Raw genomic sequence first — 26948 nt, forward strand, 5'->3', positions numbered from 1 at the left:
TAGTGCCCGCGTAGTATCTGGGAAGCCTGGGTTTCGACCCCGTTGAAACCAGAATTTTTTCCAAGCTTCTTTTCTGCAATTGATTTTAAATTGCAGTCCTCCTGCAAGGATCATTTGTTTTCTTGATTTTCATCCCCAGGCCAAATGAATTTTATTTCATGAAAAAATTGTGAAACAACTAATCTCGACAGCAGTAGAAAATGTTATGATAACTTTACATCGCATTTCCGCCGAACTGATACATTTAAACGGTGCAAAACAATTTTCAGGGCACTACCATGTAATTCGTATCCATTTACGAAATGTCAAATATGTTTGACTGAATTTCAATCGAAGATACTACCTGATTTAACTATGAGGCAAACAACCAAACCAGAATTTCTCATTACAATCCTAATGTCAAGCAGACAAGTGATCAGAATAAAGAAAAATGGTTGATCTAAGACCAAATTCTCAGAGCTAACATCATAAGAATTGTATGGCAGACAGTAAGGAAAATAATTGTTACGATCTTGAGAGTGGAAGGGTGAAAAGATATATGATGGTAACCACGTTCCATAATGCTTGAGCATTAAGCTTTCAACCTGAAAAGGATTTCATCCAAACTCGTTCTCAGGGCCTTCTCCCTTACTTTGGTGGCCAAGGTGAGGGAAAAGGGCCTGGGGACGAGGTTTGGGTCTCATCGTTTTTGTTTACTTGCTGCTCATGAAGAGGCTTGTTTAAGGGTTTTTTAAGTTTAGTCACGTGTCACATTACAATTTTCCATGCCATAACTGTGGCCGTTTTAATTTATCTTTCCCAGGAGGCTTACCGAGTGAGAATTCTTCATCACAGTCGCATGACAACGATATTTCACCTTGGTGGGAGAATGTGCGACACACTCTAGCTCAGTCCACCTCAACCAACAGAGCACTGTCTCTTGCTGCAGTTTGCCGTTCTGTTGCCTTGGAAATCAGTACAGCCTCAAAGAAAGTTGAGGTGCGCACCGAGAAAGATTAATTTTTTTTTTTTTTTTTTGATAATTCGAGGCTCATCTTAGGGATGAATGCCATAGTTAAACTGAAAAAACCAAATTAAAGTTGGTCATGCTCTTAATCCTGTAACCCCTAGAACGTATGAAAAGATAATTTCTCTTAATAATTTCGATTCTTTATCCTGCGAACAGGTGATGAGAATGGATGCGATTATCTGCTTTAAGGTGTTTTCTTGATTTCAAATCAAATTCTCATAACTTAGTTTCAAGGAAATGCATTGAAGCCGCGGCAAAAGGGGAGAATTTTTTTAATGAGGTATTGGCCACTGAATGTTGTATTCTTACCGCAGGACGAAGGGGACGCAGCCGAAAGAGAGGAACTGGCCGCTGGAGACTGGATTTCAGTGTCAGTTGAGATAGAGCGCTGGAACTTACTTGTATTTCAGCTGACCGATTTGCAAGCTCTTTCAGGCTTCATCAACCGATTGGCAGCTAATAGTCAGAGAACCAAGCAAGCTGTTGATAACAGTGGGTCAGCTGAGCTTTCAGTGGTCGGTAAGTGTCAATGACGTCCATTCTTTGTATTCGACGTGTGGGTACCGATGCTTCTCCGTCACCATCTCCATCTTCACCGTGTTAGAAATTATGTTGAACAAACCTCGAACGCAATTTAGATTATACTTGACGCCTGCCAGGTTTCCTTTTAGAGGACAGAGATGTCATCAAAGACAATTTTTTTGGCCGATTCGTGATATGAAACGAAAAGTGGCTTGTTCGGCAGTTAACTGAACCCTTGAGTACCTACCCTTTAAAAAAACAAAAAACCTATTTGCGTATCTTGTCTCTTCAGGGTTCTTGAGTAGCGGCCCTGGCGCAGCTTCCAAAGTAATATCGAAGTACATCGTACAATGTCACATCCCTGCAAGTCATCTGGGAACTCCCCACCTACCAAGGAAGACAGAGACTCAAAATCTGAGCGAGGCTGAGGACGAGGACAAGCCTGAAATAGACTCTGAACCTGTAATCCAAGTCGAACTCGAAGGTTTGTTTCTGCGGGACGTGTCTTAATTTGGTTCGAACGGGTGAACGCTGCCAATCATGACATGGTTTTGGGCTCTTAGGTCTTTCACTATGTAGTGCCGTAAAGGTGATTCCTCAGTATTGCGCTACGCATCCTGTACTGCACATAAAAATCACGTAATCAGGCGAACAAGTGGGCGCGCATTCTGAGAACATGGTATTGTTTTTCAATAAATGGACTAGGTAAAGAGGTATGATGGTCTTTAGCTCATGAACGAGCACCGTGACCCATATTTTTTATTTCGTAGTTTTGGTGTACAAATTGTCCCCTTAGAATTGGAGAAATTGAAAAAAAAAATTCAACGAAGGGAAAAAAAGATATGGCTGAAAGCGTGCACGAAGCCCGTCACTCGATGATGCAAATCATGACCTTGAAAGCATCGACTCGAGGAACGTTTTGAGTTAATGTCGTTTCAAAAAGCGTGATTTTTCCACAAGTTATATATCAAATTGTTCCATACGCTCGAGAATTTCTACCTACTAAGCTTTACGAACCCTTGCTTCCAGCTACTTCGAAAGGTACTGAGAATTGATGAGTTGACGTGCGTGATTGGTGCCAGTAAAGACATGAATGGGGTAATATTGGCCCATCATATTTCATAAGCAAGCTCGGTGACCTATCTTTTTAATTGTATTTTTCGAAACAGACATTGGTTGGGAACATTGAAGGAAAGTTTAGAAAAAATGTTCGATGACTTTCTTTTTTCTGAGGAATCACCTTTAACAGTGCCGTTTTGAAGTGCCTTGTACAGAGTATGAACTTAGCGATGCGCGTTATACGTTTGTGGTATCACTCATTGTTTTTGTCTTAGTATACCAGAGTCTGAACATCTTTTTCAGGTCTTAGCGAGTTGCGTCTGAGGTTTCCGCATAGTCTAGAGCAAGATATACTATGGGCTCACTGTGTTATGGAGTGTGTAACTTACTGGCAAAGCAACAAAGAGGTATGTGAGCTAAAAGAAAGATCTTCTTTAACGGGTATTCTTAGTAGGTCAGCGCTTCAGAGAACGGGGTCATTACCAATGATCGGCTCATCTCAAATATATGACATTTAGACCGCTTGTTACTGTTCGCATAACTATGTATTGCATTTAGTGCCCTAGTGGTTGGTTCTAGGTTCCCGCACCCATCTAACGTTGGGAAGGGGGTGAGAGGTTGATGGGTAGAGGAGTAGAGGTTCGAGATTTTATGGAGGACCAGATTCAGCCTCTAAAGCCTTCGTAGATGTCCATCGGCCTCCAACCTCCTAGCTGGAATTTTGACGCATTTTTCTTTGTTGCACTTGTTCGTTTAGTATACCCAGCTCACACAGCAGTGCTGATTACTATTTTTCAGGAAACTAGCAAGTTATTCTTAGCTTTGGAGCATTTGAGATGTATACACGTTCCTGGATTGCAACATGGTATGTCACGCCAGGTCACGCTAGTTCCGTTAGGTCACGAAAGGTTAGGTCACGGTAGTTGTTTGTCAAAAGAGAGAAAGAGAGACCTAAAGGGAAAGGGTGGGGGGATGTCGTGGTGACAGAGAAGCGATAGTTGGTGTTTGGCTTTAGGATGACGTCATTGAGTGGAATCGATTACGTCACTGAAATCGGATGGGTTATCACAATTTTTATTAACAAATTTTTTCTGCATATGTTCGTTTATTTTTGCCATAGTCAGACTTTTTTATTCTGTTTCAATTTATATTTTTGGGAGTCGGGCTTGGCGGTCACAATATAGAAAATATATTTATTCCAGGATTATCCTTTTATCTGTTAAATTTATTTTTTCTTATTATCAGGCTTAGCAGTCACGGTTTGGAAAAGATTCTTCAAAGAAACGATATCCGCCACCGTTATGCTGATGGAGAAGGTTTGTGAATTACTTTCATCTTTGACTGGCGTTATTTCATGACTTTTTTTTTTTTTACTTTTGGAGTTTCTTAACTTAACAGGTATTTGACCGCACTGCGCTTTACTTTCAGGTTGGAAAAGCACCCAAAGATAGACTCTGTCGGAAGGTATTTTTTTTTTTTTGCACTTTTCGACCCGTTATTTTCCTGACATTGTAGTGTTTTTATATTGAGCTTACGGGAAATCTAAGTTGTAATTGCATTTTTTTCTCTGTCCATTATGTGGCTGGGCAGCCGAGAAAACAGAGAGCACTCGGAGTTCTTATGCTTAACGCTATACCTGTATCATTTGCTGAATAACATCATCTTTCACTTGAAAATCTCTTGGCTTAAACTTTGCCATCTTCATGTACATCATAATCATGGCACAGAGGCACATCCTATGGACACTCCTATCCTAACATTATGCAGGAAGTTTGTCACCATGGACCTGGTTGAACGACGGAGATTGCTGAGTCTCCTATTATAGCTCAGTGGTACAACGTCCAAGGTCGTAGGTTGGACCCCTATTGAGAGCACTCGGGGTTCTTTTTCTCCGAGTATGCCTGTTTCATTTACTGAATAACATCATCTTTCAGATGTTAAATATGTTAACATTTTTTTTTTTTTTTTCAGACTGTGGAGTTAAGTTTTGGTGCGTTGAAGCAGTTCCTTAAAGCCACTGTACTTCTCTTGGATGTTATAGCTGAGGTAGGAGATAATAGTTAAATATAAAAGCAAAATTTATCGCAGGCAAACCATCGCTGGACAATCCATTTCTCTCCAAGGTCAAGGTCAGCTTCTGAGGAACTGCCCACCTACCCCTTCCCTAACACATCATTAACCCTAGCTAGTCATCAGCTGACTGCTGTTGATAGGGGAGGGGTAGGTGCGTAGTTACTCAGATACTGACATTGGTCCAGTTTCCCAAATAGCACTAGAAAGTAGTTGGTATCCCAACCTCGTTCCCAGGGTCTCTCATCTTCTTGCCTTCTCTTCTCTCGCTCCAGGGGGGCGGGAAGATGAGAGAGCTCGGGAACGAGGTTGTTAGTATCCATAGATTTTATTGGTTGGGGAGTCTAGCACCTAGCGTATACCGGTATACAATGGATCTTAGTCATGATACAAAGTCCTGATCCGTCTCGTATTTTGTGGGCTGGTACCCCTTAACTGCTTCTTGAAAACTGTCCTTGTGTTTTTGTTAATATAGCTGCTCCTGATATCATACTCCTGTTCGCCGCCGTCTTTCGGGGAAGTCATGTAATGCTAAGGGTGCATTGCGTGACACGCCAAGAGACAACTTAAAACCAATGGAAAGGGGAGTGTTCTGACTCGTCCCTAGGTGTCTCTTTAGCCCATGCAGCATAGATGCCGCGTATCGAAAATAAAAGGCGACTAGGGAAACACTTGGGTTTTTTGCTTCCAGGTGGAATGGACTGAATCTCGACGACTAGCTTTGGAAACGGAGGATTTCTGGCACACTGGTGAAACGTAAGCGAAGATCTTATGATTTGATATTCCAGTTAGAAAACTTTGTCCATTGTCAATTTGGGCCTTGTTTTGTTTACAGGGGTACAGAGTCCCTCATTGAAGGGGCACAGGAGAAGCCAGAGAGTAATGGACCTCTGGTCAAGCTTCATGCCAAGCTGGTCACTGTTTTGTGGATTGTGATGGGATTGGACATGAAGAGTGTCAAACCGATGACTCTCTTCGATACAAAGGTGATAATGTACTTTTTAATTATTTTATGTAACGATCCTGTTACAGTTGTCATTTTGCGATACTGTCGTCAGATATATTGTCTGATAGCCTGTAAAATGTTTTTTTCTGTGTTTGAATATGCTTTGAATTTACGAGGCAGTTTCCTCTTTATAATAAATTTTAGATTTGAGAGCATAGGTCCAACCCACAGTTCAAGTTTTACATTGATTGGGTTTGTTTTGGCAAGGCAGTTTATTCTCAAAGTGCTTCTCTTCCTTTAAGAGTCTAAAATGGGTATTGGGCAACTATCTGGGTAACCTTACCTGGCAAAAAGCTAAGAGGAAGGGGGGAAGGGTTGGGTAACCTTACGATAGACTGGCGTCTTATCCAGGGGAGGTAGCAATAATACTTGTTGGTCGGTGGGAGGGGTGGGGCTGGGGGCCTTGATTTGTGTGCAAGATTTCACTCAACCTGCCAAGAAAACCACACTAAAACTGTGCTTGGATTTGCCGATGGAGCACATTCAGGAAAAAGATACACGAAAATGTTTTTATTTAATTTCCTTTTTTGTATCTGTGTGCAGAGTAAGGATTCTTTCATGAGGGATCTCAGCTCCAGTCGTCCACTATCGTCAAATGAAGTCGACAAAGCCATCGTCGAAACAAGAGAAAAGGTAAATGGTTATCGTGCGATTTTATTTGTTTGCAGTATTGATGTCATGTACTTTGGCCTCTTCGTTTTCGAACCATATGATTGGCAATCGGATTTCTTTTAGTTGGAATCCTGATCGGGAGTCGGTTTTTCTCTATCCATGCTTGTGACAGTTGAATTTAAAATCGTACTAATTAGCCAGGCCTTTCACATCAGTTTTTTTTTTTTGTAGTCTGTAGAAAAAAAAAATCAACATTGTGTGCTTTTTGGCCGTAGTTCTTCACTCGAGCCCTGTCCTTCACGGTCAGCGCTATGTCGGCCCAGTCTCCCAACCCGATACTCAGGCGAGAGGACAGTGATACTGACAACAAGGGAGCAATACTTGACACAACTAGCTGTGATTGGCCGGCCGTGATTTACAAGCTCGCAGAGCAGTTTGGGATGGAAAGTGATCCATTTAAGCGTCATTATGTGCGGGAATTGTACTCTGCTGGTTTTGATGAGATCGCCAAACAGGTAAGGACCTCCTGCAAAGAGAACTTGTCAAGGATGCTCCAGGAAAAAATGTCAAGGCAGTTTTTCCGTAAACTCTTCAGGGTCTCCTGGACAGGTTTTTCCCTGGCAAGCTTGTCTTCTTGTTTTAAAGAAGAATGCTGATATTCGCGTCTGATTGGTACTGAAGAAATTCTATGCACATGGAGTCATTTGCGTGTAAAAAAGACGTGCACGCTTTGTTCACTCTGGAAAAACTGTGGAGCGCTCACCCGTGGCAGATTCAAGAAGCTAAAATGTTCTACCTCTGAAAAAACGTGCATCTCTGTTCTTACTGAGGCTAAACATGCCACAATTCTGAAAACTTTTTATTTTTTTCGACAGACCATGTTCTCAGTTCATGACCAGCGGGCATTGGCTTCTCACCTCTTAAGAATTGTCGGACAGCGACTTGCATACATCATCTTAGATGCCTCGGAGTCAACTGAACGCGCGAATCGATTGTCTCGCCTACCAACTCAGATAAGCAGCTGGATCAGATCACAGGTACTGTTAAAACATGTTTTGTCTCTCGTGTTTTAACTTAAACGTTGTTACTTTCTCGTGATATTTTCCACCTAGACCTTCAATTTTTGCAGTCGAATATATCTTGTACTTCCTATTCTGACCTTTGCTCTTTACCCGGCCCGACCATTTTTCCGATGACCTGTATCACTTCGACCTTTCTTAGTTTGAGTTTTGCTTTGTAGCTTGACGCTGACCTTAGCCCTCTGGCCTCTAACATTTTCCCTTTTCCCTCGTGTATGATTCCAAGTTCTGATTCTTTCCTTGGTTCTCGTTCATTGGTTTTGAGTGCGAGCCAGGAGGAATTTGTGGAGTGCACGTATACGAGGCCGACACTGAGACTTCCCTGAAGAAATGTAGTTAAACCACAGAATCGAAGTCCTATTGCACAACTTAAAAACTTTTTTGGTAGGAGCTTGGCGGTATAGAAACATTTTTGCTAATTTTTGTCCATTTCATGGGGAAGGTGAACCGAATCACAGAAGAAAACTTTTTTAGCCCAATTTGTAGTTAGCAATGGGGAAGCTTACCATTGAGCCCTTAGTTCTTCTGGCGCGCGCCCTCATATATATCAAAGGTGATTCACTGCTGTTCATTTTTCTTTCCTCTGCAGGATCCTTCAAGGTTGTCCCGTCGTATGGTTCCCCTGTCACACACTGTGGACCTTCTGCGTATGGTGCTCAGTCTAACACCAGAGGAATCCCCCGATTACTCACTCACTTCCGGTCTAACCGAAACGATCAAATTCCTCCTTTAACTCTTTACTCCCGAACAGCAGTATTCATATTCTCCACAGTGCTCTCCATTCATTTCCTAACGTGCTGATGAGGAGAATTTGATAATCAATCAAGAGCTTCTTTGACTGGTGATCATTTCCTTTATTCTCATGATCTTGATGTGTGATTCTGGAGTGATGCTGTAATGAGAATTACATTTCTAGTCATTCTAATGGGATAAAAGGTTCTAATGGGAAGGCAGTCGCTGTGGTTACCTCGCTGTTGAGTTTGTGAAATAGAGCAATCAAACCGTGAACTGCCATTCAAAGTCAACCGAGAAAAAAAAAAAACAACACGTTCATAGGGTTCGTTGAATTATTTTATCACTGGCTAAGGTTAGGAAAGCTCATTTGTGAACGCGAAAGATCATCAGCCTCCTATGCATCAAATATCATTTTATTCATTAGCAAAATGATACTCCGCGGGAGGAATGAATGGTTTGTATCCCAGATCAATGTTAGTGTCAGGGCAATGGGAACCCACCCCTCCCCAAACCTAACGTTAACCTTAACTGTTATCACTTGATTGTGGTCAGGTTAGGGGAGGGGTGGGTGCGCAGACGCTAATTTACCGACCTGTTCTGAAATTTCTTTCTATTGTGAACGTAGTTTTTTTTTTTTGAAAAAAATTATTTAAAAAATTATATCACGTTCTCTTTGTAGCGGCATACGAATTTAGGTAGACAGCCAATTTTAAAAAGCGTACTTAATTAGAAAAGAATTATTTCAGCGAAGTATGAGAGATTATGTTAAATCGTGACGACTGAAGATGAAAAACAAAAACGAAATGGAATTAAGGAAGTGTATAAACGTGATTAAAATTTATTTCTTTATATTAATACGTAGTAATAAATAGAATGAAGTAAGGCTTCGGCCTTGTCGAAAGACTCTTCAATATCTGTCAAGGTGGGGCATTTTCGTGGAGCCTTTCAATATCCATAGGTTAACTATTTGTTTTTTTACATGTAAGTAGAAGAATGTGCCAAGTTAGGTTCTAGTAAGATATTTATGGTTCGCAACCAATGTTTCCATTGGATTTTAAAGAAACTATGTTTTTCGATCGTGGTGTTTGCAGCGTCTCGGAAAATTAATATTTAAGGTCTTCCCAGGTTTTAGTAGGAAGTGAGGTTACTTACAGTAGACCTCTTTGTTTTGTATCTTGTATTTGCCCATTTCAGGTTCTAGGTTAAAGAGTTGTTCCTTTCAAATTGTTCCTTATTCACGGGAATATGTATGCAGACCTGAAGTGGGTAAACAAAACATACAAGCTGTAAAAGAGGTCTCGTGACACCAGCACTGGTCAACGCCTTAAAAAGTCGCATGCGCGACTAATTGGCCAAATCCCTCTTTTCTCTGTCCAAATTAGCGAGACAGCAAGATTACAGTCAAGTAATATAATTCGGAAACTAATTTTTTAATATATTTCTAAAGGAACTTTGATAAAGGACACCCTCTGACGTTGTCCTTACACGAGTTATTTCGCGGCGATATTGCGACCATTTGAATATCGTTACAGGACAACACCTTCACGAAACAGAGAACGAGGAAGCAAAAGAACTTTGCATCATCATTATCTCTGCATCAGATTTATTACCAGCAAAGATGATGCGATTCAGATTCAACAAGTCCTTTCAAATTTACAAGGTTTGAAAAAATACAATCCACCTTTTCGGCAACTAGTCATATCACTATCCGTAAACTTTATCGTTCTTCTGAAACTCTCCAGAAAGAAAACATTGTTTTTCATATCCTTTTTTTCAGTCATCTGGGGTTAAATTCATTATTCTTAATTATGATGAGCTCTTACTTTCTCATAACCTGTCTTTGTGAAATCGTTAAGAGGATTTTAGAAGAAATCCAAAAAAAAATTTGAAAAATAACCCAGGAAATGATAGTTATAAATACTTTGTTCTTTGACGAAACGATCTCTGATTAAAATTTCTAAATTAAAGCTACTTTACTCTATAGTTGAACATGATGTGCATAAAGAAACGAACATGCCTAAAATATCCATCCTTTCATCAGTTTCCAACCGAAGGTTTTTTTTTTTTCTTTTACGATGTCACGCGCCTTGTCGTGGAAAAATTCGAGACAAAATTAACCACTTCCGAGTTTGCCTCACTTTCAAGAGACTTGATGCAAAACCTTTGTTGTGAAAAGGAGTTAAATATATGCAAGAGCAACAAACATTTTGGAAATCAGAGACTTAGCACCTAGCCTCGTTTTGAAACAGAGGCGTGGTACACCAAAGAAATGAACTTTCTTGGGAAATCTAAAAAGGCACCTTTCAAGAATTGACTAAATTCTTTTTGTTTCCATGATAACCAAAAGTCTACAACAAATACAGTTACCATAGAAGAGGAAAAATTCATTTTTTGGTTGGCGCCCAAAGGTAGGAATTAACATTCCTTCGCCTTTCCAAAGATGATTGACTGCGCGAGAATATCTACAATTTGGTTATTTATGTTTTATTTTTAACTGCATCACTTCTCTCCTCGTTAAACAGCTTCTTGACCGAGATGTGACAACTGCAGAAATAAAAGTATCGCAAAAACTCAGTAAACAACTCATCTGTCTGTTTTATCAATTGATCGTAACGTCTGATCGTCGGAGGGGGGGGGGGTGGGGGGGCCGATGGTGGTCCTGGGAAGAATTGTTGTCAGTTGCAACGACTGATATTAAGACAACCCGAGCGTCCTCAGCAAAGTCGAAGGGAGACATACTTGTCAGTCTGTCAAGTTTCATCGCACAGTACAAGTTTGAAAAGAAAACCACTAATTGGCAAAGAAGAAATTATCATAAATGAGGACCAACCTGTTTAAGAAACTGAGAAGCGTTCATGACTTCGCTAGCACCATACAACAACTTTTTGGCGCCAGAATGCCTCTGAAATGTAGGAGAAGGGCATTTGATAGAGTCTTTGCTATAACCGGCCTACCCCCCCCCCCCCTCCCTAGCGGGAGAGGGGTTTGAGGGGGCTTATTAATTCACCCAGTTTTCGAAAGAGAAGCTATGAGAGGGGGGGGGGGAAACCTCGTCGAAAACACATCGAGAACTAGCATGAAAGACTATCTTCTGAGCTGTTGCTTCGCTTTTATGAACACTGCATACAACAAGCATTTGAAAAACCTTCATCATTTCAAACGAAAGCAATAGAGCCCTTTCAATACCGTAGGACCTGTACTAAGCACTAAAGACAGGTTGACCATTAAATACAGGTTCCACAGATTAAATAAGTAGGAAAAAAGATAAACGCCTCTTATATAATCTCGCTCGAAAATACTACCTGGTAGAGAAACATGGATTGGTATTTTTAAAACATTATCTCAGTTTTAATACAGGTGGAGGACAATAAAAACAGCCCGCTAGGACTCAGTATGAAAATTGGAGTGAGAAGGGAAATCAAGAGAAAACAAATTCGGGACTTTAAGAACTGTCCGCTTCATACCGTACGCTTAATGCAGGTCCGACTGTACACACAAATGCCAACAATCCTAAATAAATAATGATACAACGGTAAAACCATTTGCATTAAATTCTGCAAGAACATCAGGCCACTTACCTTACTGTAATCCATCAGGTTCTGATACTCGATGTAATTTCCACCACCAACGATAAACACTATTGCCTGTTGGACATGCACAGAAATTTTAACATGGAGCAACAGGATGATTAATATTACAATAGAGCACTTATCAATCCAGTGTCGAAAGTAATCCGGTATCGCCTTGGTTTGCTCTACTTCGTTCTGTGATTGGTCCCGAAAATTCGCGCCACATTTTTAACGAATCAAATGCAAAACTAAAACCATTCACGACTTGGTAACACGCGTTTTCCCGCGCTTTAGGCGCAACATTATTACTTCCAAATGTAAATAACGACCGCAAGATAATAATTGCTAAAAGCATAAATTAGAACCAGTAACTTAAATTATTCACGAATGACCCCATAATTACTGCAAAAATGTTCTTCAATGTATTTCTTACCTCACTAAAAGGTGTTTTATTTCGAGGAATGGACAAACTGCGGAAAGAAAAGAAAAATTAGCCCTGTCTACCCTAACATCAGTATGCATATTCTCCATACTGTTCTTCATACATTCCATTAGGTGCTGACAAGGAGAATTTGTTTAACAATCAACAGCTTTTTCAGTTGTTGACCATTTCCTTTATTCTCCTCCTCTTAATGTTGGATACATATATCTTATTAGACGTTTTGTTGTGTAGCATCGCTGAGTATTTTTACGAGTTGTGTCGTATTTTGACGAGCCCGTAGGGCGAGTCGAAATACAAATAACGAGTAAAAATATTCAGCGATACTACACAACAAAACGTCTAATAAGTTATTTATTATCCAACACGCCAAACTGTTGTTTCTGCGGGTGAATTTCGCGGATATTTATTGACAGGGAGTGCGTGACAGAAGTATGCGAAGCGGAACGGAATTGGCGCGTTGTTGTGTTGCTGTTTCTATTTTCTTCATTAAATGAAGAAATTTTCTGGTCGTCAAGCTGTATTTCTTCGTTCGATTCATCACATGAACTTGGATCTATATTTGCCAGCCATACTGACTCTTCGTCGTCGGAAATATGATTCAAATTGTCCGCCACTTTTTTTTTTCCGTAACTATAATCCAATTCTTCGCTTGCACGATGCGAGAAAACCAGTTTAACCGGTACTACAATAGACGAGTACAAATACTGCGTGATATTTGTAGTCGCCTATGGCGTTATTCGTACTCGTCTAGGTGTAGTTGGATAATAAAAGGTGATATGGTGAGGAGAAAATAGACGGCAGTAAATCTTAAAGGTAAGGGTTTTGGAGTCACATCAGCTCAACCAAACACTGAGGTACAGACATTAGATACAGGGAACTCTCTCGCATGACAGTTATTTTTTCTCTCTCTTTTTTTTCTATGAATGTCGTGAAGACACTGTACAGTTTTACTTGTTTAATGGTTCTAACCTGTCTGTGACCCGTAACATCTTTGGATCAAAATATCTGTACTCATCAGTTTCCTTCAAAAAGAGTATTGGATAAAAAAATTAACGGTCAAGAAAGTTTCCTCCGATTTCGCAGTACCTAAAAGGGTTCAATTTTAAAAGCCTTACTTACGTTAAAAAATGGTAAACACCGCAGCGTACACTATTGAGTTATGGATGCACGCGGGAGGTTGCTAAGCACGAAAAAAAGCGTAAGAGTCGCGCGAGGCGATAGCCGAGAGCGACTCTAGCTTCTTGAGTGCTTAGCAAAACCTCCCAAGTGCATCCATAACTCAATAGTGTACGCTGTGGTGTTTACCATTTGTTTTATAACATAACATTGATACATTATACCTAAAGAGTTCCCTTTTATTTAACAAATCTTGCGTGACCAGAAAAAACAAGCGCGCGCGGAAAAAAAGTCTTTACATTTGCTCACGTCAGCAGCGTACACCCATGGGCAAATGGGGGATGCTAAATTGACCAATCAGTGCGCGCGCTTTACTTTGGTTATGTTATAGTAAAAGTTGTTCTATCTTTTAGATGTAATTTTGTGGCCAATCAGATGAAAGATATTAGGAAGCAATGACAACAACATTGTTTGCAATAATCTGTTAGATAAACGTTAAGTTCATTTAATTTCTAATCAAAATTCCTCTTCTTCACGAGGCAAAGGTAAGAGTAAGATAAGCGAACAAAACACACGATACCGGTAGAGGAAAGAGTTACACAGCACCAGGTCTGTTTAACGAAGTGCTTTGAAAATAGCTGAAAACAGTACGGTAAATTATTAGTCTGACGAGCCCCTTTTCTTACCGGATTCGACTTGTTGTCCATTAACGCGTCGACAATCCGTGTCACTGGTAAATTCTGTAGAGGAAAATTGAACGAATGGCATATCTTCTCTTTTTTCTTTTAAGTCACAGGTTATCATTCCATCTGAAGAGTCTCCATACCCCATCCAAAAAAAAAATTAAGTCCGAAATATCTCCGTTTCCAGGAGATCGTTCATGTCATTTCTATACTTTTCAAAAATGTTCCTAGCATCGATCCCCTACTTACCTTATTTCCGACCACAAGGTTCTTTACACCTTCCATAACGAATTGTGATCCGGTATTCATGAACCGTGAAAACATTGCGCTGGAAAAAAAAAAGACAACCGAACCGTTTTATACTAAAGATATAATAAGAAGTTTAAGAAAACTACGAAGGCAACGGCAACGGGAACGTCACTGAACGTCGCGTACTTTATGAATCTTTGTAAATTTCTTAGCGTCCATTGCAAAACAAAAACTGTGCGCTGTCTGGAGCAGGTTACCAACCTCTCTCCGCCCTGGTCTGGAGAACGTGAAAGACGACGGCTTTTTTTTAGCGGGGCTCCCACGCGCGCTTCGCACGCGTGGGGCAGAGCCCCATACCCATGGGCTTGGCTATATCTATATATTAAATTCTATTTCTAATTTAACGTTATGTTCCATATTCAGTTTCGAGAAAGTTTTGACAGTGAGAAACAAACTGAGTGACTTTCGAGTGTCGCGAGATTCGTAGGTAAAATGTAAGTTCATTTTTTTAACCGACGTTGTCCATGGCGTCGCCGTCGTCGTTTCTTAAACTCCACAATAGTAAGGACACAGCCATTGGAGTGGTTTCAAGTCAGTGAAGTAAAACAAAAGCCAACGAAATCAGGTGGAATCAATTCGCGTAAGCTCACATCATAGTGGATTTGAAGGCGACCTTGTATGACTCGCAAGAAATAGTTTTAGTGCCCTTTTTTCGGCAATTTACTTCTTCTCTTTGAAAGAAAAGTGAAGAAAATCTTTCGTACATGGGAAACGCGAAACAGGTTACTTTCGCGTAGAAATGGCGAAGCGCAACCGGCAAACGTGAAAAAAGGCGGGAAAAATGTGGTCACGAGGTCACTCTTGCCGTTACGTTTGACGTAAACGCCGTGTTATATCTCTCTATTGTTATGATAACCAGGGTGAAAAGTAATTCTCGCCCTTAACTGTCCCTACTGCACCTCACAACGCAAAAGGGAGATTTCAGTGACAGAGCCATGTCAAAAGCGGACTGTGAATAAGCGGGTAATGAGAGGAAAACCTCTCAGTTCAGCGTTAACCTTCTACACCCCAACATCAGTATGCATTTTCTCCATACTGTTTTCTATACATTTCCTAAGACGCTGACATGGAGAATTTGTTCAACAATCAAGAGCTTCTTTAGTTGGTGATCATATCATATTTACTCTCGTGACCTTAATGTGTGACTCAGAAGTGATATTGTAAGGAGAAATTAGATGCTAGTCTCTGTTAGCGATCAAAGGGTTCATTTCTTACCTGTATGTGTTTTGTCCTCCCCCCCCGGACTGGAGAGGTCCAAAAGTCATCTTGGTAAATGCTCTGAGAACAACACAGCAAGGGGAAATATCGTCAGTTTGGAGTTCCTCTTCAGTTTAGTTCATCTTGCCTGGCTCAATGAAAGATTTTTCTCAAAAGAAGAATCATTTCAGTGAGGAAGCGAGACTCAACGCAGTAGAATGTACGATTTCCCGAGTCTTATAACGGTACAATGAACAGACACCTGTTCTGTCTAATGGAGTATCAAGATTCCTTAGTATTGGGGATTCCTTGATCATTTTTTATCGCCTAGGGGGTGGAGTCGGGTGATTTTGGTTGCATCTTGCTACAATTTACCCGATTTCCCCCCCCCCCCTAAGGCTCGGCTATCAGCTTATGATCTCACTCAATGGTAATTAATTGGCAGTCAATTTTCTAAAGTCGCTCCTTATACCCTGTTGACGACGGCTGATCCCCTACCCCGCTCCCCCTGAAAACTGTGTAATCCCCAAAATCCTCCCCCTACCAACACTTACTTCCACTTCTTGATAAACTCTAGTGGAGCAAGGTCGGCTCCAGCCTCCAGTAAAGCAGACGAAAACTGATCCAGCTCCGCCTGAGAACGACAAACGACAAAATAACGTTCAGAGTGATTTTAGAGCAGAATAGAGCTTTAAGTAAACAGAAAGTGGAAAAAATGTCGATAAGAGATCTATGCAGTTGCTGTGGCAACTGCACAGAGCGCGAAAAAACGTGTGTAACAAATCGTGATGCTTTCAGCTAGGTATCCGATTGGTTGAAAGGTTTTTATGAATTTTCTTAGTCAACGACTAGCGGGCTGTGACAATGAAGTAACATCGATCTTATCCTCGATTATCCATCGAAGAACACTCAATGGTTACTCACCGGTGACATGGTTGGTCCAGAAACATAGTAGATTATAAATAACCGAAGTTTATCCTGGGGAGTTCCGGCTGAAAATTGGAATGTAAAAAATAAATGATACAAAAACTCGAGTCATGGAAAAATTGAAATTCGACTGTATTCTACAAACTTTCATTATCATCTCCATCCTATACAATGCCACATGTAAAATTCTAAAAACTGACCTTCAGGATCCTGAATGATTTCCAGGATTGATTTGTCCTGAAATAAAATAGATGCCAAGTTTTAAAAGCGCAGTAGATGCAATCTGAAAGACAATCTCGCTTTGGCAATGAGCTCGTCTTGGACACCTGAGCTGGCTACAAGCATATCGGAACCCTTTCTACTATACTAGGATTTTCCAGCCTGTTTCACTTATCTTCCGTATATTTTTCATGCAAAGGTTATGTTTCTGACTTACCAAAGTAGCTTTACTCATTATTTTCTCTTCAGTCTCGAAGTAAATATCAAGCTTTCCGGACTGAAAAAAATAACGATATTTAAAACTTGTTGAGGAAACGATCTACATTTTCAAACAATTTAAAAAGTGAGAGAGTGAAATCAATTGGTGCATATGATCACGTTGTTATTTGCCCCTTCGGAATCAGCCCTCACCTTGATGTGTTCCAAAAGTGCTGTGGCAATAGTTGTGTGCATGTCTATAATTCTCTTCTTCTCAAGCAATTCCGGAAGTGAACTGTAAAATGTGACAAGAACATTTGCAGTGTCATCGTAGCTCACTAAAGAGATGAGACAGTGGATAAACGTTCTCGTATGAGTTCCTTTCAACACTGAAGAAGGAAGATTTACACTGGTAATACAAAAAAAAATTGTATACAACTTGCTCCTTATTGAAATTTGAGAGAAATGACTTTACCTAACAGCAGAGGTAAGTTTAGCTGTACTATCAGCCATAAATTCACCCATTGCCTCCTCATTTCCCTCATCAATTCCCTTGGAAAGCAAGAGAAATGAAACAATTTATCACAATTCATAAACAACTGATTGTCATAGTTCCATAAGAGACCAGTTATTCATAACTTGTAATCAACATCCCTTCAATACTGAGAAGGACGCCAATGAATTTCTTCCTCGCTTCACAGTGGCCTAATAGTTATTATTAAAAACTGGATCATTGGATAATGCAATTCAAGACTTTTTATTGGCTTAGCCATTATGGTATATCAGCCAATATACCATAATCTACAAATATGGTAAGCGTACGCATCAGCTTAAAATCAAAAGGGAGCTAAAAAAATCCAGTTTCTTCTTACAAAATAATAATTTCTTGGGGGCGTTTTTAATAAAACAATTATTCCACTCGCGCTTGTTGGATATGAGATGATTATAGCCAACTCGGCGCTACGCGCCTCGTTGGCTATCTATCATCTCATATCCAACGCGCGCTCGTGGAATAATTGTTAATGAGAACATAGCTAGCAGAGCCGCGCAACCAAATTCAGTATACGTAAGCGTGCTCAAAATCCTGATAGTGCACGCGAATAGCGTGAGCAAATCGCTCCGCCAGAAATTTTTTTTTCGCGCGAGCGGCCATTGTTAGCGCGGGGAAAAATACTATATTTCGCGACAATAATGGATACAAACAGAGACTCGGCCTACTAGTCCCAAAACGAAGACAAGTTTTCGACCTTTTCCCTTAGGCTAGAGTTCTTAAATGAGGCAGAAAGAGAGAAAAACAACGGAAAAGGAGACTCGGCATCAGCGCCGTCACGATTCGCTTCAATTGATATTGTTGTCCGTTTTTCGCGTCGGATTTGATGCACAATTCCACCGGCTATGTTCTAAAACAATTGGTTCATGCTTTCAGCTGTGCACTATCGAGTTATGGAGCACGTGGGAAGTTTGGAGAGCACTCAAGAAGCTACAGTTGCCCGAGGCTATTACTTCGGGTAATTCTTACGCTTTTTTTGTGCTCTCCAAACTTCCCGCTTGCTCCATAACTCGATAGTGCACAGCTGAAAGTATGAACCAATTGTTAAGTAGTAGCTTTAAGTTAGCAAGGGAAGTCTGATCTTTCAAGTGATTGCTTCTTTCGTGTAACATGACTCAGGATTTTTGGGTGACATGACTGAAAGTTTCAGGTGACATGACTCTGGTTTTGAGTGACATGACTTAGGGCGAGATGACTTTCAGGTGTCTTGACCAGTTATAAGTTAGTGCACTAGACTCCCAGTTCACGTTTTAAGAGCTGGTTTGGTCCTTGCGTTTACACCGACAGTGCCCAAATGGGTATCAGCGAATTTTCAAGGAAGTCCAACAAAATGTTGCGACGAGGGTGGGGGGAGGCGGGAAGGGAGGGTTGCATAACTTGTGGTTGGTTATCTTCTCAAACACGGGGGCAGTAGCAATACTCCTTGGTCACTTCATGCTATGGAAACCATGATGAGCTCCTTGCAGATGAGCCATTTGGCTCTGTTGCTGACTTCACCTGACATTATATTTCAAGTACAGTCATCACATAGAAGCACAAATTATCTTTTGATATACAAACTCTATGTCCTACCATGACATTTTTCAGTCTCTTTACTTCCTCTTCAGAAGCTCTGTATTCATCAAGTTCTTTCTGAATTGACTCTGCCACTGTCGGGAAAGGACTACAAAAACAAACACAAATAGAAGAACATGAATCAGCATAAATTGTAGGTTATGGCATCAAATAATTGAAATTTACTTGAAAAAGGGCTCACAAATCGAAAAATAAAATCACTACATCACTTAAAACATAGCCTGCTTGTTGAAAAAAAAAATTAGTGATTAGCTGCTTTAATTTCAATTATGGATGATAATGCTTGAAATTCTTTGGTGCTCATTTCACAACTAAAATATTCACCTGATTCAACAAAAGCACCTGAAAGTAGTAAAGGGGGAATAAGAAAGATGTTTTAAAACCCTTTAACCCCCAACATCTGATTGGTAATTCTCCCTTTAGCTGCTGGACATTTCCTTGGAAATTTGTTACAACAATTTGGTGTTAGATTAAGATAACAACTTCAACCTGATAACTTTAAGTATTCTCATTACCTTTTTCCTGGATAGTGTATGAGAATTATAGATAATAAAGAGAGAAGTTAGATATTAATCATGTCTGGAAGTTAGAAGGTTCAAAAAATGATACATAGATGGCACATGTCTGACTCACCTTCCTTTATGCAAACCCCAGAACTTATCTGTCGCACTGAGATCATATGACTTAACTTTTGTTTGTTTGGGATGTCTGTGGTGAGGATCTACAGGTTCTGGGGTGTTTGACGTTGCTGACTCTTTGACAACAACTCTGTTCAGATGTAAATCCTGGAGAAATTATAAAATAAACAAGCTACTGATGACATCATAGCCCACCAATTATTTATTATTACATATGATGGCATTAAAACTTTGCACCCAAACATCAGTATCTATTTATTTATTTATTTAACCACTTTCACCAGAGTGTGGTTAGGGTCGCACAACAGAGTGAGGCTCCAATATCCCACCCCACGGGAGGACATCCATCACGCAGTATGTGGGAAATTAATATCTCCTAACCCAACCCTGCAGGAGACGGCACCTCCATTTATTCATCCCTATCTGAGAAGACTAGATTATCTAACCTTTCTTGATGCTATAGAAAAGTAGCAAATTCTTCTCAATTATTTTAAGACCCTGAGTGTTGGTCTTGCTGGAGCTCGAACCCTTTACCTCCCACACAACAGTCCAGTGCTCTATCCATTGAGCTACTGTTCTCTACACATTTCCTAAGGTGCTGGCAAGGGGAATTTGTTTAATAATAACGAGCTTCTTTAGTTGATGATCACTTCCATTATTACTGTTACTGTTAAAGTAATGTGTCATTCAGGGGTGATATTGTAAGGAGAAATTAGCTTCTAGTCACTCTTGGGTGTAAAGGAGAGATCAGAGCTGAATAATACTGTAACCACCTCCTGGTTAGCTCAATTGGTAGAGCACTGGACTGTTGTGCGGGAGGTCGAGGGTTCAAGCCCCGGCTGGACCAACACTTAAAATAACTGAGGAGAATTTGCAACCTTTCTATAATATCAAGAAATGGATAGATATTTTTGTCTTCTCAGATAAGGACAAATAAAATGTAGGCTCCATCTCCTGCAGGGTTAGGGGCAGGAGACGTTAATTTCCCACAAACAAGATTGCTGTGTGATGGATGTCCTCCCCTAAGGTGGGATGGGTGGGTGTTCTGAGGGCTATTAGCTAATAATAATAATAATAATAATAATAATAAAGTCTTTATTCCATTATAAGATAAAACTACATATCTTATGTTACAATGAATTTGGAAAAACTACAACAGAAATCTACATACATATTATGAAAGTATGTCATTACAATAAATGGAGCTTAAATATCAACCTATTTACAAAGGTGTTCATAAAGCCCTGTGTATTAATTTTTGGGCGTGCGTAGCCTTTTTTCCTAAGATTGTGTACATATGTCTTTTGGACAGGAATGATGTCTTTCAGGGGGTGGCAATCCGTTGATTTTAGTTTCTTCAAAATGTTTCGGTCTTGTTTGTTTAAAAGGTTCTTGATAAAAACTGGAAATGAGATAAAACCATGTTTATGACATCGGTCTAAAAAATTTTGTACAACCGTAAGATTGGACTCTGATGCCCCATAGACTGAAAGTGCATAGCTAAAATTAGCCAAAACAATAGATATAAAAAGATGATCTATCTCTGCCTGAGAGTAATGTTCCTTTCTCAATGTTCGTAGGACGTGTGAACACTTGTTTGCTTTGACAAGCTTAGTTCTTACATGCTCATCAAATTTTCCATCACTCTGTAAAGTTACTCCTAGTAAAACGAAGCTATTACATTGGGGAATATTATTAATTGAAGAGTAGAGTACATTATGATTTTTCTTTCTAACAACCAGCTCTTTACATTTGCAATGGTTGCAGACCATTCTATTGTCTTTACACCATGTTAAGAACTGTCCTACTAAGTCGGCAGACGGGTCACTATTCCTAGTGATAGGCGAAAGAATATTGGAATCATCGGCATTTAGTGCTACTCTCTATAAATAAAGCTTTCTCCCTCACTTACGAGGACATCATGCACAAGAGCTTGGTATGTCCAGGTGTGATGTAAAGGGGTACAAAGATCCATGTTACGATCCAAAATTACTAGCACTGGACGCTGAAAACTGATGTTGCAAAGACATGTTAGTCTTGACCACCACAGATTGGCCTCATAAAAAAAAACTGCTTTATGAGTGCAGCTTACAAAATCCAGTCACTGCAACTCATTTAATCAATCTTACTGTGATCCTTGTAAAAATTCAAACCAGCCTGAGTTCACGTGATTTGTTGCAAGGCCTACGGCCAAAGGTGTCACAACTTTTAAAAACATACCATTGATGCTGTACACATCTTCACAAACCTGAACTGGCCAGATGGAATATCTGCTGTAAACAGACTGTTTCTAGAATCTCTCAGGTTTTCTCTCAACTTTTTATCCAGTCCCTATAAAAGAGTCATAACATTGTAAAATAAGTCCCACAAGTGACTAAAGCCTTTATTTTACTTTGAAAATAACATAGGATGCGGTTTTGTCAAACAGCAACTAAACTTTGGTTAAATAATCAGGCCCTTCAGTTTTAAAAGTAGTAAAATTGGCACTTGTCGTGAACTTTCCAAACTGAATGAAAAACTGGATGAGAACAGTATTAATTTGCAAGGCCAAATGAGAATCATTAAACAAGACCACTACTGAAAATCCCAGTGCACCTCCTTCAAAACAGGGGAACAAGAGAGGCACTAATTCAAGGGGGGGGGGGGGGTTGAGTGGGGATGCTTGTTTGAAATTATGGCCAGTTGGAGGAGTACCCTTTTGGGAGGGGAGTAAAAATTCAAGGATTTCCAAAACTATTTGTTTTGTTTGAGAAGGCAAATGAAAAGAAAAATGAACACAAGCTACTGATTACCTCTGCTACCATTTCAGCAGCATTGCCCTTTGGACATCTGATTATTGGGACAGTCCCTGTAGAAATAAAGAAACTAAATGTATATTGTCCTTTCCTGGATAAAGACAACTGCAGAAACTTTAATTTACGCCTTTCCCACAGAAAAATGAGATAAGCATATTCCATAACATTTCAATTTGAAACTCAATAGAGATCATGGAAGTTTTAAAGTATTCGATATGAACACTTTCTTCTCTTTATGAAAATCAACTTACCTAAAGACACCAGTACACTAAAGAGACTGTCCACTAAAACATCTCTTAGCATTTCAATGTCTGTATCTTTGGCATCTGGTCTGTTAAGTGCTGGAAAATAAAGACATCAGAATGAATATTCTCCATACTCTTCTCCACACATTTTCTAAAGTAATGAGACTGAGAATTTGTGAAAAAATCAAGAGATTCTCCAGTTGATGTACATTTCAATTGTTCTTTTGACCTTAATGTAGGAGAAATCAGGTGCTGGTCACTCTTAGATATCAAAGGGAAAACAAAAATCCTGATAAGTATGTGTACCTTTCCACCACCTTTCTATAAACAGGTTGTAAGTTCTTAGACACCACTTCTGGCAGACTTTCAACTAGAATGTTCTTACCATAGTATGATATTGAATCTCTGTCTTGATTTCTCACTGTAAACATTTCATCTTCCAAAGAAATAAAATTTAAGTACTGATCAAACACCTATCGAAGAAAACAAAAACCAAAATGTAAACAAGATTTCAGAATTTATCAGTAATCTGATATCTGTACTTATTCTCTCCATTAAGAAGTAATAGACAAATACTAATCTAATTGAGGTTTGTTCCCTTTCAAACTCACAAAAATCATTAACTTTTGAAAACCTTTTGCAGGTCTCCTTTCTATTTTCCATGACCTAAAAATCTGGCTTCAGATTACACTATCCTAGTCATTTTTAATCACTCTTTCTGTTTCTCCCTGATGGACACTGCTCAAGAGCCCTTAATCATGTATTTCAGGGCAGGTTTGCCAAACCTCTCCCAACTTTTAAGCTTCTGTATGTCTGACTAAAAAAATCACAATACTGAGCATTTCCAGAAACTAGGAAGCAATTTCAACAAACTTCAAATTGCAGCTCCATGTACCTTAGTGATTTGAGTGACACTATTTGACTGTAGAGCTGCTGTGGCAAGATCTTCTAAACGATGTCTTGATATTGCAGAAATGAAATTCAAGTAATAGGACTCATAAAGTTGGTTTCTGCAATCCTAAAAAAGTGACAAAATTAACAGAATGACCTTTCATGGATACTAACCCCAAAGTAATCGGGAGTAGGAATAAATAACCACATTCACATTGATTATATTAGAGAATTGTGTGGAAAAAAGCTTCAAGAAACTCCTTCTTAGTACGAGGCACAGCAGCTTCATGGTTAGTACGCGCAACTCCACATCAAGTGATCCTGGTTCAAGCCCTGGCCAGGGACATTGCATTGTGTTCTTTGGCAAGACACTTTACCCTCACAGTGCCTCTCTTCACTCAGGTGTTTAAATGGGTACTGGCAAATTCAATGCTGGGGGATAACCATGTGACGGACTAGCATCCCATCCAGGGTGGGAGTAGAAATACTCCTATTCACTTCATGCTATGGAAACAAGAGTTTAGGGCCGGCCTGATGGGCCACTTGGTTTGTGAACAGAATTTACTTTTGGTTACAATGAATATATGAAGTTCATATATTTTGAAGTGCAGTATTAGATACGTATGATGCCCGATCCGCGCAGTAGAGAGCGCAGTAGTAATAGCGCTCTCTACTGCGAGGATCGTGCATCATACGTATCTTATACCGCAGTTCAAAATACATGAACTTCATATATTCATTGTATCTGATTTATCATCATGGGTTTATTCTGAATTAACTTAAGGGCCTGCTCCCAGTTGGCTTGTTAGCTCAATTGGTAGAGCGTTGCACAAGTATCGCAGAGGTCAGTGATTCAATTCCCGTACAGGCCTGATTTTCACTATTGCATAAATAGCGCTCTCTACTGCGAGGATCGTGCATCATACATAGACTTTTATTACCTTCTCAGTTTCCTCATATTTACTTATGAAAGTCAAGGAGAATCTACAATTGCCTTAAAAATCACCTACAGCTTTAATCTTTATTCAACTTTAGTCATGAAAGAAATATGAAAAACTGTAGAAAGACATACTTTACTCAAATACTAAAAATGTTTCAAACCTGGCATATTCTCTTCACATTTTCCTCACTAGGGAAAACAAAATAAATAGCAGGAACTTCTGGGATAGCATCTCTGTCAGAATGTAGAAGACTATAAATAGAAATAAAGAACTTGCAACATCAAACTGAGCAGGGTAGTGTTACATAAACTTGGTCAGAACTTAACCCTTTAACTCCCAGAAGTGATTACCATAAAACCCCTCCCAAGAATATCTCCTCATTATCCAGCAATGAGGATTGAGATTGCTCAAACTTATCATTCACTCTGACGAAGGGTTAATGCTCGAAATGTCAGCTTTTTAACTCATTACGGTGGCTAATTTACAATTTAGGCATCTTCAAGACATTTTGATACTAATGTATAAGGTCCAAAACTCTTTGGCACCTGAGCCCATTTGTGAAATTTTCTATAAGCAAGATAAACACTATAATCTAAGATGTCGAGAATTCCCCATTCCTAGATTCAGGACGGTGAAGAATGGGAAACATAGTGTTAAATATCTAGGCCCCTATTTATGGGGGGGGGGGGGGGGGGAAATAAGTGAAGATATTCAAAGAAAAACAGTCTTGAAGCCTTCAAGAAAGCCATCACGAGAATTAATATTATAAACCTTCTCGATGGGTCATGGAAATGCAATGCCTGTATTACATAATAGCTTCTTATTAACTAAATTTTAGATGCATGTGATTGATACATTTTGCTGTGTATGATTGTCTATTTATCTCCTCCGATTTTATATTTTATTGTATATATTTATACAAATATAATTTAAAAATATTGTAGATAGGAGTGTCCCCAATTAGCTTGGTGGCTAAATCTCTTGACACATTAATAAAGTATTCACTTCACTTCAAAAAGTTAAGAGAAAGACTTCAAATTTTATTAAGCAGACAATTCTTTTTGAAAAGTAGAGGCAATGGGTTTTAAATTTTACATTCAATCTCCACTCAATTCTCAACCACATCTTGAAGAAAAAAAAAACAAAACTGAAGGAATTTGGTAACCTCCCCTTACAACAAAATGCCAGGGTCATCAGCTCTTGCCCCTCCAAAGTAACCTTGAAGAGCGATGGCTTCAACTATTGTGTATAATAATTAATGAAGCACATTTCAAGCAAAAATTTTATTTGCAAGTTGTCCCTGAACAGCATCTTAGTCTACAAGGTAAATAACTAAAATGATTGGATTTCAACTCACAGATGCAATGTTATGCCCATTTCACGTAACTCTTTTACATTTAAAAGAGGAGATATGATGTCCTGACCATATCTGTCATATACAAGGACCTGCATAGAAAAAAAAAATAAAATAAAATAATAATAATAATAATAATAATAATAATAATAATAATAATAATAATATTTCATGTCTGCCTGCATATCTGAATGAGATACAAAATAACTAAGTGATTACCTTTGCCAAAGAAATATGTTTGCTTTTCTTACCTTACATGGGATGGTTTCCGATAGACCCCCTCTCTCCCAGGCTCCCTCTTATCTCTCTATTCTTCCCTCCCTCTCCTCTCTAATACAACAAGACTTTGTTCCTTTCTTGTCCTTTTTTTAAGGGCTAGGAACTGCTTCAGAACAAAATTATCGGAAAGAGAGTTTCTATACCTGTCCATTTTGAATATTGCCCCTCCCCTCTACCGGGGCCTCCCTCTCCAAGAAGCCCCTTCATCTCTCTCCTTTTTCCTCCTCTCTCCTTACTCCTCCCCCCCCCCCCCCCCTCATTCCCACATGAGAAGAATAGAAACTTTGTAGTTTTAAGTTACTGTCATTCTTTAGGCTAGATAATACTTTAGTACAAAATTGGCTCAAAATGATTCTTAGCATCCCCTCCCACTCTAGAAAGCCCCTTTCTGATACGCCTCCCTCTCTAAACCCCCGACGGGAAGCCAAAGGAAACGGTAACTTCCTCGCTGGCTTATTGGAGCCCCCACGGTAGAAGGGTCATTTAATGCGTTTAATTGATACCTTCCAGACGGGTTCGACAGCAGTTGATTTCGTTATCGGCTGATTCAGGTTAAGCATCCGCTTCAAGGATTCTGAAATTAAACGCACAAATATGTATGCATTGTTTATTCATAAAGAAAAACTTGACAGTAAAGAGGAAGGAATGTCTTTCTGTTACTAGGACAGAAAGAGGGTCGTTTATAGAAGATTTCTTCTCAACGGAAAAACTGACATTTTTCAATTAAAACGTCAAAAGTGAGATTATAGATATCGCAGCTGGTTAGTAATATTTTCAGCTTAATGATCTGTCAACGACAAAAAGAACCAAATGAGACTCAGTATTACCTATCTGTCTCGCTCGTATGCCGGCCGCCATTTTGGATTTTCTTTAATTGAACGCATGCGCAGCGTGAATGCCTACGTGTCTACTCTCCCCAGTCTAATCG

General features: G+C 39.6%; 2 protein-coding genes across 4 annotated transcripts in view; one reads left to right on the plus strand and one right to left on the minus strand.

Moving 5' to 3' along the window:
• LOC111327966 (rab3 GTPase-activating protein non-catalytic subunit) overlaps window positions 1-8947 on the plus strand; it is a 28073-nt gene extending 19126 nt beyond the window's left edge. The window contains exons 25-38 of the mRNA XM_088725851.1: window positions 803-978; window positions 1324-1528; window positions 1824-2015; window positions 2894-2997; window positions 3389-3455; window positions 3836-3906; window positions 4019-4054; window positions 4562-4636; window positions 5352-5416; window positions 5496-5646; window positions 6210-6299; window positions 6554-6793; window positions 7154-7315; window positions 7947-8947. Of these exons, the coding sequence (XP_088581977.1) occupies window positions 803-978; window positions 1324-1528; window positions 1824-2015; window positions 2894-2997; window positions 3389-3455; window positions 3836-3906; window positions 4019-4054; window positions 4562-4636; window positions 5352-5416; window positions 5496-5646; window positions 6210-6299; window positions 6554-6793; window positions 7154-7315; window positions 7947-8090 (1778 nt within the window). The 3' untranslated portion in view covers window positions 8091-8947. The remainder of the gene's footprint in view (window positions 1-802; window positions 979-1323; window positions 1529-1823; window positions 2016-2893; window positions 2998-3388; window positions 3456-3835; window positions 3907-4018; window positions 4055-4561; window positions 4637-5351; window positions 5417-5495; window positions 5647-6209; window positions 6300-6553; window positions 6794-7153; window positions 7316-7946) is intronic.
• Window positions 8948-9501: 554 nt separating this feature from the next.
• On the minus strand, window positions 9502-26928 carry LOC111327954 (sec1 family domain-containing protein 1). Of its 3 annotated transcripts, XM_088725856.1 has the most exons (26): window positions 26848-26927; window positions 26524-26594; window positions 25745-25833; window positions 24548-24638; window positions 23451-23573; window positions 22941-23028; window positions 22562-22651; window positions 22308-22363; window positions 21764-21846; window positions 21428-21527; window positions 19511-19662; window positions 18875-18965; window positions 17228-17304; window positions 16966-17047; window positions 16772-16831; window positions 16536-16572; window positions 16333-16400; window positions 15963-16042; window positions 15427-15489; window positions 14152-14230; window positions 13906-13959; window positions 13073-13125; window positions 12095-12131; window positions 11671-11736; window positions 10923-10994; window positions 9502-10636 (listed from the first exon to the last, which is right to left on the minus strand). In XM_088725856.1, the coding sequence occupies exons 1-26, from the start codon at window positions 26876-26878 to the stop codon at window positions 10607-10609; spliced, it is 1923 nt and encodes a 640-aa protein (XP_088581982.1). In that variant the 5' UTR covers window positions 26879-26927; the 3' UTR covers window positions 9502-10606. The 3 variants fall into 3 exon arrangements, with proteins under 3 accessions (XP_088581982.1, XP_088581983.1, XP_088581984.1); XM_088725857.1 differs by lacking the exon at window positions 21428-21527 and having other exon boundaries at window positions 21736-21846; window positions 26848-26928; XM_088725858.1 differs by lacking the exon at window positions 22562-22651.
• Between the last annotated feature and the right edge of the window lie 20 nt (window positions 26929-26948).

This window comes from Stylophora pistillata, chromosome 6 (assembly GCF_964205215.1).
Source record: "Stylophora pistillata chromosome 6, jaStyPist1.2, whole genome shotgun sequence".
NCBI lineage: Eukaryota > Metazoa > Cnidaria > Anthozoa > Scleractinia > Pocilloporidae > Stylophora > Stylophora pistillata.

What these genes read in the sequence shown, in the direction of transcription:
- LOC111327954 (XM_088725856.1), bottom strand. Translation starts at nt 26,878, where the DNA reads ATGGCGGCCGGCATACGAGCGAGACAGATAG. An exon ending in AATCATTCAGGATCCTGAAG is followed by an intron (nt 16,401 to 16,535) that starts GTCAGTTTTTAG and finishes TCCAATTTTCAG; the next exon opens with CCGGAACTCCCCAGGATAAA. An exon ending in GAGTTTATCAAGAAGTGGAA is followed by an intron (nt 15,490 to 15,962) that starts GTAAGTGTTGGT and finishes TGTTGTTCTCAG; the next exon opens with AGCATTTACCAAGATGACTT.